Source organism: Macadamia integrifolia, unplaced genomic scaffold (genome assembly GCF_013358625.1).
Source record: "Macadamia integrifolia cultivar HAES 741 unplaced genomic scaffold, SCU_Mint_v3 scaffold2543, whole genome shotgun sequence".
Taxonomy (NCBI): domain Eukaryota; kingdom Viridiplantae; phylum Streptophyta; class Magnoliopsida; order Proteales; family Proteaceae; genus Macadamia; species Macadamia integrifolia.
The window spans coordinates 61,036-74,195 of NW_024868784.1; the positions used below are offsets into that span (position 1 = coordinate 61,036).

Genomic DNA, 13,160 nt, shown 5'->3' on the forward strand with positions numbered 1-13,160 from the left:
ATCCATATAAAAGACAAATAAGAATGGGGAAAATGGAAAAGAAGATATCTTTTTTTTTTTTCCCAATCAAAATCAACTACTAAATGGATCAAAATGAAAGTAGCATACGATCCAACAAAAAAAAGGCTGAGGGTAAAGAATGTTTAACAGTACAACTAAATAATTACCACAATCAAATCTTCACCTTATCCAAGGAAAAGAAACTTCAAATCAGGACCCCAAAAGAAAATACATACAAAAATAAAACTTGAAAGCAAATCGCCGGTGAATAATAATCGAAAGAAAACAGATTTCAAAATGCATAACAATCGTCAATCAAATCACATGTAAAACAATACAGACATAGAAACGAAGAATAAATTAACGAATGTTATGAAATCTGAAAAAAAAGAAAGATTACCCTTTTTCCTATCCCCACGGCAATTGGAAGAACAAGATGCATGAGCAGGATCATCAGAGACATAACCTTCGGCGACAGGGGTGGGATCACGGAGGTGATCAGAAGAAGGCGAACCGGGATTGGGAGAAGCAGCAGCAGAGGAGGACGAACAATAGTGAGCAGAGAGGTTTCCCATACTCGCACTCTTCTTTATGGACTCAGAGGAGAGGTTGCCCATACTCGCACTCTTCTTTATGGACCCATCCGTGAGTCGAACACCGAACAACTTCACCCCTCCTCTCGTCGGGCAGGTGCGTGAGTTGTGCCCGTTATGGCTGCAATGAGAGCATCGCCGAGTCATGGCGACTTTACTCCCCAGACGCGCTTGTTACTATGAATATATGATTAATAGAGGAAGAAGAAGTAGATGATAATGATGAAGCTGCAGAGGAAGAAAGAGAGAGAATTTGACACTTTGAATGGATAATACACGTTTAAACGTGATCAGATTCGAAAAATTAGAAAAGGTAGTCTAGGTAGAAGAGAAGGAATATGAGAATGACGCTTTAATGTGATCAGATTCGGAAGTCTAAGGAAGATTGGAAGAGAAGGAAAATGAGGAGGGTGCCAAAGAGAAACGGAAGGATATGAGATTGGACTCGGATCACTCGAATTTGCGGATCTCAGTTACTACTGTTTGTTATCATCGAATTGACCTTTTCGCCCCTGAAGGCAGGTGAATGGTTACGTTAGTTCTGTCCGTTAGATGAGTGCAATTATTGGGTGGGTCGTCGTTAATACCGTCTGATCCAATGACTTTGGGTGTAAAAAAGAGATTTTTCCTTTTTCAGGTAGAAGTGTAGAAAATAGACTCAATTTAACGAAATAGAGAAGTAGATCTGGTTTAACAAGGATAAGTCGATAAAATATTTTTTGTGTGTGCGTATCTAACTAACGGGTACTGTATCAGTCATATCGTATTGATATTAACTGAGATCGATATTGATATTTTTTTTTTATTGAAAGAAGAAGACATAAATTTAAAAGGTTCCATAGTCACGATTACTAGCCCTAGTTCCATTTATTGGATATTTAGGATTTTGTCTTCGATTACGGATACATAATACAATATCAGTTCTGTAGTAGGTTTTAGTTTGTAGATAATTTCTTGCATATTTGTATATACAGACAAAAAAATAGATGTCGCATATATAGGCCAAAAAATATTGTTTAGATCAAAAGACAGTCTCTGAATTATCTCTACATTGGTCCATATTTCTTTCACTTTCCACCATCTTCTATTTGCATGTTCCACTGCAAACAAAAGAGCTCGGGCACCTCCTTCAATAATACTTCTTGTCATTAGATAATAATTTATTAGTAATTGTTTTCCACTTTTATATGAAACCCCTACTGCCCAGCTCATTATTTTCGTTGTGTGATTTGTAATAGATCATCCAAATTGATTGTCACATTGTTTCAAGAGTATAACAGTAAAAAAATAATTAAAAGAAAAAAAAAACATAGATAAAAATGACCAATCTACACCGATTACTAAATCCTTTAAAAATCCAAACAGTAGTATGTGGAGGAAACAAATATTTCCATGATCTTATCATCCAATAAAAAAATCATATATTTATGACTTTTTTTTTTTTTGAATTTTGTAATCAAAACATTGTTTTTTTTTTTTCGTGTATAATAATCAAAACATATTTAAATCTTGTAACAAAGGTTTCAAGAACTAGGATTTGATTTACTGATTCGAATGTGGCCGATCTTGATGTGACTGATCTAACTCGGCCAATCCTAAACAACAACAACAACATTCAAAACTTTATCCAACTTAATGGGGTTAAATTAACTCAGCCAATACTATGATTTCAAAAACGCAATCAGATCAATTAAATTTACTGTGATTAATCTTAATTCTTGACATTTTGGAGTGACTGATTCTAAGGTTGTTGAGATGAATTGTTGAGTTTCAGATCTGAAGGGTGGATTCTAGGTTTTTTGGGATCGATTATGATATTAGATGGAACAATAAGATTCGAGTGAGTTTGACTCTTTTTCTGTGGGACAAAAGAGATCATATACAACTATTTTAAATAAAAATACTAATAAATATGAGGAGAAAAGGACTTTGTGGAAGTGTGGCACCTGTGTCCAGACTCGTGATGGGGGCGAAATGACCTCCCCACCCCTAATGAAAGAGCTAAATCCCTCCCATGTTGATGCTTTTGGGTGCACTCCCATTGACACCTATGTTGGCATAGGCTGCACTCTCAGACAGAAAACTTTCTCGTAAATATAAATACCTAATTTTAACTTTAAGTACTAATTGATTAAAAGTCTTACCAGACGGAATGAAGAAAAGTAGGCCAAAAAAAAACTACAAGGTGGTCGTAGATTAGGATTTTCATCATATATATGCTTCTTGTTCGTAGTGCATCCGTCTTCTTGCTGGGTGTTGTTCCTAGACCACCCTAAATTTGGATCAAATAAGGTCATTGTGAACTGTAGCAGCAACCTTTGAGTTATGCCTCTGAGTTATGTTTTGAGAATGCGATAGGGGAACATAGTTAGGGCGTTTTACCTACATTAAAATTGCTATAGGATCTGTTTCTTTTATATTTCAATGAGCAAACACCCTATCCCTATGTACATCAACCTTTGGTCATTTCCCCAGCTTCGGAACTTTAAAAGTCTTTTAGTAAATAAAAGACTAAAATATTATTCAAATATTTTATTTCATTTTTTTACAATTATTTTTATATTTTATTATATTATGGATGGAGAACCCCGCCGATCTGGCAGAGGAAACACCTAGATCTTTTCATAATCTCATATTTCCAGGGCTATGTCTGGGTGTTTCCTATGCGAGGTCAGATTTTTTTTTCTTTATATTATTATTTTAATATCCTATTATTGGAGTACATCAATTCTTATTATATTCTATTATTACAACAATAGGCTCTACATTAACACGTTAACTCAGACATTAATGTTTTATCTTATCTTCCTTAATTAATGAAGATTTTATTTTCATAAAAAAAAATCTAATTTTATAATCCTTAGTCATACCCTTTCAGAAACTAGTTTAAAGTATCATTCAACAAATACAAGTTTGCAGAAAATTTTCCTTCTTCAGACGATGAGGTTCATCCACTTTAGGGTTTGCAAACCCATTCAGATTTTTATACCTACTCAAAATGCCTTCCCAATACCCTCACGATGATCTAAAAGCCCTTTGGTGATTGAACTCTCCACAACGCTACCCCTCCGGAATGGTATATTCTTTTGTTTTCTCTTTCTTTTTAAGTTTTAAACATGTGGGTTTTACAAGGAATGAACACTTAGTTTAGCCTTCTTAAAAAAAAAAAAAAAAAAAAAAAAAATCAATGAAACACTTGGGAGATGGGAGATGGGAGATGGGAGATGGGAGATGATCCACGTTTTGCTATGTAGTGGGACCCAGCTTAAAAGAAAACATTAGGCAACTTGAGGTTCAACGGAGACACCAGGACTATTTCCCCACACTTGTAGAATTGCTACTGGTTCGTATGTCCACACCCCTTGGTTTTTTTTTTTTTTTTTCAGTTATTTACCTTCAGTTGCTCTTTGTAGTTTGTGGTGTGAAAACCTCAACTCTATGATTGCATGCAACATCTGATTGAACCTTGTGGGAAACTCCCGCCCACAATTCCAACTTCTAAGGCCTAGCAAATCAACCTGTGGTTGTAGAAAATTTAAGACAGTAAACCATTATCTCAAAGTAAAATTGCCTACATCGACTTAGGTAAGAAATAAATTCATGTCCAAAGACAAGTTGTGCGAAAAGATGAAGTTACCCTCGTGCCTAGGGCACTGAAGATGCTAGCATGTCCTCTCATTGATCTCCTGTGTTGATGTTTCTTACACTAAAAGGACAAAGCTCTTTCGCCCATAAAATAATTAGAATTGACATTGTTTTACACTTATTTTTTTTTACTTTTTCCAGTAAATCTACTAATTTGATAATTGTTGTTTTAATTTAGGTAGATCTTGGAAATTATCCTTCTAATTAATGAAAAAAATTAATGCATACACTGTTGGCATATGCCCTCTCTCATTCTCATTCTCTATCATACACTTCCTCTTCCTCCCAACCATGTCGGCCTCCCATGTGCGAATTAAAAGGGCACTTTTTCTAATGATTTCATTGGCTGGGCATGAGGGCGTGAGAGATGCCACTACATAAGGGTATTTATCGGTTGGGTTCCAATTAGACTGAATTAATTCAGTAGGTGCTAGGTCAAATCGAAGTCAAACTATTAAGGTCAAATTTGGTTTAATCTGGTTCGGTTTTTGAGTTGTTGATTGGGTTGGCTTAGTGAGCCCTTTCCAATCAATCATCGAGTTGTTACAACTCATATTGGTTTGGTTTTCTATATAAATAGTGGGGTAAAATGTTCTTTGAGAGGTAGCATGGCTCCTCTATCAACTTGGGGGCCCCTGGGAGTGCACACGGAAGCATCAACAGGAGATTTCCATATTTCATGAAGGGTGAGATAGTCATTTTGCCTTTCGATGTTTGACGCAAGGGTCGCATTGCTTTTCAAGCTTATTTTTCTCATATACAAAACAAAAAAGTATAGTCCCAAATTATTTGACACCTTAAAAGATGTCGATAAGAAAATGTACCGAGTTTCCCTGCACCCATGGTGAATGGGAGTCCATTCACAGTAAAAGGGGTTCAAAGCTTGGGCATCCAAACCTTATCCCATCTTAATGGGGTTGGCTACATAGAAATTCCAAGCAAGGACAAGCGCAAGAATCTACGCAAAAAGATTTGACAAGTTACAGCTAATTATAATAAGTGGCAGTTGTCAACTTGACGCACCACTACAGATCAGCCACATGCTTATTACGACAGACTATTATAATAAGGTACCGACTGTCTACCTGATATACCATATAAATTGGTCAAACCAAAGCATCCTACATGCATTACGTCCACCACCAAGACAAGCCATCACCAACCTACTTTAATGAAAGGAGGAATGATATAATAAATTCCTGATGACCCTGCTAAACCCAAAAGTAACAACTCGAACACACAATGTATATTTAAGTTATTGCAGTTTAAAAGCTCATAGTTGGACTTTGGGAGTTGTATTGGGGGTAATTTGTGGACCCTAGGATCAAGCATTGAATCTCATTGTTTGGTTTAGGAAAACTTCATCCTACGAAAATCCATAATGTAATAGGACAGAGTTTTTAGATGGGTGTAGGAGGGTATTTCAAGGAAAATTCTAAAACCTTATAGGGGTTTGTGAACCCTAAGATGGTGTGGTGAATCTTCCAACATGGTGAATGAAAACTTCTCCTATAAAGTATTGCAAGAAAATAATAACTATTTTTAATTGTTTTTATCAGGTTCAGTCTGATTTTGGTTTCACTTCTACTCTTTCTAAAAATACCCAAGCCGATAAGCATTCGGTTGAGCTCAATTCATTTTTTCCGATTAGTTTCAATTGGTCCACTGGGTTGGCCGAATTTGTCACCACTATCAATACATGCTAGGTGCGTCGGGAATGTTATATGACAGTGAATGTCTATTAAACTCAAGAAAAAATTATACAGGATAGTTATATGACTAACAATGATGTATGGAGTAGACTTGGGCAATTAAGAAGAGTATTTTGAATAAGCTTAGTGTAACGGAGATGAGACTGTTGAGAAGGTTGTTCGGCAAGTGCAAAAGAGATAGAGTAAGAAATGAATGTATTATAAATGATTTGGGGTTGCACTGGTCCAGGACAAGCTTTGTGACAACTGTTTGGAGGGTATGACCATTTTCAACAGAGATCTATGGATGCACCAAAATAAGTAAAAGTGACCAGCTTCAATTGGAGGGATCCAAAAGAGGTAGTGGTAGGCCTAATATGACTATCAACAAAGTGGTATAAAAAAATATGCATATGGCAGGGCTTGATTTTTGTGTGACTACGGATAGAGTTTTGTGGAGGACAAGGACCCGTATTGTCGACCCCTTATAAGGGATGTTCCTGTGATGCATATTTGACAAGTGTTTTTCCTTCTTCTCTTATCTCTATTTTTCTTCATTTTAACCTCTCTTTTGTGCTTCGTTATTTTCTTATTTTCTTATTTTCATATGATTGTTGTTATTGAATCTCACAGTTTGATTCAGGAAATTTCATCCTAAGAAAATCCATAATGTAATAGGACCGAGTTTTTAGATGCTTGTAGGAGGGTATCGTGAGGGTATTTCAGGGAAAATACTAAAACCTTATAGGGGCTTGTGAACAAAAAGATTCCCACACCATTCACTTGACTCTCTCATAAGGATTTTTTTTATTATTCATTTTCTCATTTTTACTTGAACACTGTGAATCCCCTATTGACGATACCATCGCATACATTGTCATTAGTGTTGCCTGAGATTCCTCTTACACCAATAATATGGTAACACTCTTCCTTAGTATAAACTAGGGAAGGTGTTTCCTGTGAGAGAGTGTGGCTCCTGCGTATAAGTGGAAGTTAATGGGAGTATTTCTGAAAGCATCAATAAAAACATTATTTTCTATTTCATGGGGACAGGCCAATCTTCGCCCCCCACCAAAAAAAAAAATAAAAACAATTTTCCCTACAAACTATGTTTACTATGAGTTATTTTTATTATATATTAATGTATCTGACATTTAGATGCATTCACCAATCTAAATTCATTACCAATGCTCATATATCTCAATGGAATCAATCAATGGCCTTATCATCTCGATACCTAAGTAAGAGAGAGAAAAACCCGCGCCAATTTGCAGATTTCTATGCACATGTTCACATATATTACCCATGGCCCAGACTCTCTTTCCTTGTTAAACGCCTGCTACTTGACAATTGGATTTAGTTAAAAAAAACACACTTTGACAATTGGATCACCGGTCCCCACTAATAATCACTAGTGGGAAATTACACTCCCCCTAGTAGCAATCTTCCCCCGCCCCCCTCTTTCCCTTTCCATTAATAATAAATGCTTCCAGTTGAGTCCGGGACTTAGACTTTGATTCATTGTATCACTGCTGAAGACCTCTTCAGCATCGTATCACTATCTCTTATTTATTAGGGTGGAATTGATGCAGATACCCACCTAAACCATATTAAAAGAGTTGTAACCGGATCCCCTACCGTGATGCACTTCATTATTGATAATCTTAAATAGAGTTCTACCCAAAAAAAATCTTGATTAGAGAAACTACACCTAAGGTTTGTATTGTTAAGGGTAATTATCCTATGGAAAAGGTTTAAAACCTCATACTAAAGATCTGGATCGATCCCGGCCAATTGGCCTAGATCAGCCAAATTGACTTGAAGATCCCATTAGGATAGTTTCACTACTAGGATTTATCCGAAACCTCCGAGTTTAAGGTTGAATACACAATCAACATGCCATTGAGGTATTTATCAAAAAAAAAAAAAAATGCCATTGAAGTTACAAAGAGGATTGTTGACGTGGGGAAATCTGATTAGTCCAATTACAAAGAATATGTCATGTGGATACAGAAGTTCGATGTTAGTGAAAGGTAAAGACTTTTTCTTTATTGGTCGGTCTCTGATATGGAGCAAAAGTGGACTGGATAAGCTATAAAGGAACAAATTTTTTTGGTAATGACCTTCTTTGGTTTTCATAATTGAAAAGAGAAAGAAAATAAAAAGAAAATCGTTGTTTTTGTTGCTTTAATAGATGAATAACAAATCCCTTTTGGTATTGTCATAGTTTGTTAGTGGGGAAGTTAAAAATCTCATCTTGAGAGAGTGTTTGTTCTAGGAATCTTCGGGAGTCTTTATCATGTCTCAGTTCTCATTATCTATCTCAATCTCATCAGATAAAAAGAAGAACGAAGAAAGAAGAAAAGATAAAGAGTAGCACATTCGGGGATGACTTAGTTTTGTAAAGTAAAGATAAGGGGGCGTATTCTTCAAGCATTTCACACCTTACCCAAGGCTTCGTACGTTACGCACATATATTGGTACACGTGTAAAACATTCAGCTTATCAGAGTTCACCACCTGACAATGGACTGAAGGAAAGATCATAATTTCTTCCATATGAATCTACCCAATCATATGAATCTACTAAATCGGACTACGTCACACGTAAAGGTACTCTCACGAGAAAATACAAAAGAAGAGCATCATAATCGGGGGATTAAGATATTATTCCCTGGATAGCAACTAGTGTTATCAATTCGGCCGCGGTCAAATCGAATTTTATCAAAAATTCTGACTGAATTCGAATTAAAAATAAAATTCGGTAAAATTCGTGATTTTTTTAAAAATGAATATAAAATACGAATAATTTGGGATCGAATCCAAATTAAATCGAATTATTCGGTCCACTTAAACAGTAAAAAAAAAAAAAAAAAAACCAAAAAAAAAAAAAAAAACCCAATAAATTTTCTTGACCGCTTTTTTGACCGAATCCTTAAATTAATCAACCGAATTATTCCGAATAATTCTCCGCCCGAATAATTCCCGAATCCGAATTTGCTAACTATGATAGCAACCCAAGGAGCACCGCTTGCAATAGAAGTGTAAGTTTGGCCCTGATGGCCTAAATCTGTCCTGACTCATCTTAAACCTAAACATGGCATGGACTAATATTTCTGACCTTAAGGGTGGGTTAAGGTCGAAAAACATTGACTCAGGGTCAGGGTTGAGGCTAGGCTCAGCCCAACCATGATTTTATCCTTGATTAATATAATAAAATTTATGATTATCATCCTATCTTTTTATTCAGAATAATGAAATCTGGGTCATAGATTCTTATGGTTAAGTGTCTTGAACATCTATTACCTTTTGCACTTCATAATTTTAATTGTGTAATGACATTTAAACTATTAAAGCTTTTTTTTTTTTTTCTTTTTTAATGCATAGGACACAAATGGCAAAATAGGGTCAATCGGGGTTAATCCTACCTTGACAAAAATCAAGGTCTATTAGGGTCAATTAGGGTCGGGTTGGGTTGGGTTGGGTTGGGTCTAGATTGAGTCTTGAAGATCTAGGGTTAAACTGTGGTTTTAAGAAACCTAACCCAACCTGACCTTGTATCACCCCTAGCTTGTAGCAAGGATTGCATGCTACCACTTCCCTCTACCGGAGCTAGGCCTAAGGTTAAATGGAAACTCTCTCTAACCCTTCTTCTCTCGCTTGGTCCTCGAACACATATCCAATGTTCCACCCTAATATAGGCATCGGAGAGTCTCGCCTAGAGCAAAGCTCCGGTCCTCTCTTCTATCTATTTTTCTCTGCCTTTTTCCAAATCTCGTGACGAAAGATATGACCGTAAACAAATTGCAACACATACCTCAAAATACAGGCATCAAAGCCGCCCTCATAATTACAATGAGAGACCCTATTAGATGGATCCACCCATGATTTAAGGAGGGGTCATTGCTTGGAGCAATGACAAAGGGCTCTTTCCGCCTGCATAGTGGTGCAGGTTCGAGTCCTGGGAACCAGCCTCTCCGTAAAAGGGGTAAGTCTGTCTACCTATATACCCTGCCAGAACCCTGCTTAAGTGCCGGAAGCCTTTGTGCACTGGGTAACGGCCACCCATGATTTAAGGAATGGTATCGGATTGGTCGATTCGTCTCGATATGAACTATATCGAATCGATGTTATACTAGGGGCAAAATTGTAAAAGAAAAAAGATTGGATCGTATTGGTTGATTTTGTAATTAATACCAACACCGGATAGATAAGCACACCATTGAAACTATAGGGTCTTGATTGAGTGTTTAAATATTCAATCAAAAGCTCAAACTAATGAGTGGAGGGACTTCTGGGAGTATGAGGTGATGGATAGGACTATCATCTCAACACTTCCTCTCTCTCTCATGTGTAGGCAAGAATAGGATCTAAAAGCTTGAAATTGAGATTCGAATTAGATTAGATTAGGATCGGTCTGGATCAATGAGAAATCGGTCAGAATCAACACAAAGTTGCCCTAACCCTATATTTTGGAATGGGATCCGACCAAATTAGATCGGCTAGAATCGAGATCAGTCTTAACTGATTCGTAGCCAACCCAATCCTAATTATCAAAACCTTTTGTACAATGGGAAAACATGCACAGATAGAACAAGACAAAAATATCGGGGATCTACTTCTAATATCATGTAAATATCAATCCCAAAAACTCAAATTGTAGTATAGTTAGAAAACCAAGTTTTGACTTGAGCGAGTTACCCGAGTCAAGTCGGGTCAAATTTTAGAAAACTTGATCAAAAATTGTGTAAAATGGGTTAGGGTAAAAAATAAAAAGGCTCAGTTATGAATCATTCGAGTCAAACAAGTTTAGATATTTTTTTACCTGAATCACTATGAACTCGACTATTCTAGTCATTTTTTAAAATATTATTAAGCGGGTTCACTACTTTAGTGCTTCACTTATAATGTTTTACATATTTGTAATGGTTTCAAAATTCAGTGACATGTGATTCATCCATTTTCTTTTTCTATAATTTACAGATATTCATTGCATTTAAAAGATTAAAAAAAAAAATGACTGGCCATGACTAGGTTTGATTAAACCAAGTCATCAGGTTTTTCCAAAATATGAATCAGGTCAGAAAACCTTGTTTTCCTACTATGATAATTAGAGAATTCATAAGTATGCAAAGACGACAGAAGATTTTAAGGGTAATCGATACATGACTTTTCTCACAATAAATGGATCCACCTTAGCAGGAATTAAAGTCCCAAAAGGGTTCGTTGGGTTCTCATTTTGTGACTCTAAGTCAAGGTCTAAGAAGAATCTTGCATGGACCACCAAATCCAACAAAAACAAAGGTGAAATCTATATTGAACAATCAAAGCCACAAGATTGCTTGCGGATCTAAAGCCATAATTAACGGAACAAATTAAGTTATTGGACTTGTCCGCGATTGTATGCATGGTGCCGGGTGGCCTTATTTTCTAATTCCTTTTTTTTTTAATGGTACAAAAGAAAAGATAGAGCCAAACAAAGCTATGAAGATGAGGGAAGAAGGGAAGGGGGGAAGGGGGGAAGTCAGGCTGCGGTGGACTACTGTTATAAAAATCGGAATCAGATTGATCTGTCAATTTAAATTGAAATTGGTCATGATTGATCCTGATTTTGGATCTTTTGAAATGATTGATTCTAAAGGTTTTGAGACTGGAACTGACAGGTTTTAGATTTGAAGGGTTATTTTTTGGGTTTCTTGGATCCTTTCCGATTGATTTTGGTGTGGATTGATTAAGAATCGGCAGGGAACGATTTGATCCCGATTCTGAGTTTAAAATCCTTGGGGCTGGCCCAAGAGACAGTAGTAGGAAAAATGCATGCAAAGTAGTCGGGATGCTTTGGAGCTTAGGCGAAAATGAGGTTGATGAACCATTTACAACATTGACCACATTTAGACAATTTAAAAATGGAAAAATGCTATTATTGATGATCCATTGCAAGAGGGAATGCAGATGTGCAATGTAAGGCCTTCTGCAATCTTCAACATCTACCATGGTTTTAGACTTTTAAGAATAAGAATCGTTGATGGAATCGATTTCGATCAATTTTGATACATATTGGCTCAATTGTAGTTGAAATCAGTCTCAAGAACCCTAGAATCAGCCATTTAACCTGAAAATCCATTTAGGAGAATTTTGACTGAAATATTTTGATTCGAAACTTCGGAAATCAAGACTAGCAGTAGCTTAGGGTGAGGTGGGGTGAATTGAACAAGACTTGAAGGAATTCTGAGACCCTAGACAGTGTCACTGACATTATAATAGGCCAACAATCATTATTTGGGTCAAATGTCTCATTGTTTCTAAGTAAACAGATATAAAAGGCCAACCAACATTACTTGGGTCAAATGTCTCATTGTTTCTTGTAACTAGACTTCCCAATTAATGGGGATGAACTTCTAGCTTAGTGGTAGGTAGTTCGGGAATGTTGATAATCCGACCTCCTACCTCTTACCCTTTTTTATATAATACTAGTAGTTTAATAGTTAGTAATAAGTGTGACCCTTAGCATCTTGTGGGTCCTTATCCAACCCCTTGTAGGTCCCTATCTAACCCCAATGTGAGTCTTGTATAATAAATAAATAGATAATCAAAGATTTAACTTATCAAATAATAATAGCCAACACTCACATTTTACATGTGATCTACATCATTGTCTATCTACGTAGTATGTTTCATCTACTTGAAGAAGGCTCTAAAATTTGGTTGATAAATCAACATCTGAATAGTCATTTAAATGGATGGATTTCCTTGGATATTCTATACAATTCATAGATCACAACAACCCCCCCCCCCCCACAAATATCACATGTGGTCATAATAATAATAATAATAATAAATATTATTTTTATTATTAATTTAACATGTGATAATTCTAAAGGTTGTACACTTTTATACCATTCCTATATGTGGTAGTATGAGAATTTAAGCATGAAAGGCATTGTGGCCCTGCGTCCAGACATAGTGGCAAAATGACCACTCCACCCCTCATAATAACACTCCATATTGCTTGCGTAGAGAACCATTTACTAATTTGTCTTTTGGGCAAGAGCTTGCTACTTGGTTGTGTGGCCTTTGCACCAATACGAGAGCCAATTAGAGCATACGCAGAGGCATCAACATAAATGAGATTTGCTTTTTTAATTTCACAAGGGGTGGGTCAGATAGTATTTTCATGCCCCGTTGTATCTAAGCGCAAGAGCCACTCAACTAGATGACCCTTTAACATTTTT

The 13,160-nt window shown here is 36.3% G+C and overlaps 1 protein-coding gene across 1 annotated transcript in view; it reads right to left on the reverse strand.

The window, feature by feature from the left end:
- The window catches only part of LOC122066712, a 15,635-nt gene extending 15,018 nt beyond the window's left edge, over positions 1-617 (reverse strand). Inside the window, exon 1 of the mRNA XM_042630555.1 lies at positions 401-617. Within this exon, the coding sequence (XP_042486489.1) occupies positions 401-617 (217 nt within the window). The remainder of the gene's footprint in view (positions 1-400) is intronic.
- Positions 618-13,160: the final 12,543 nt, after the last annotated feature.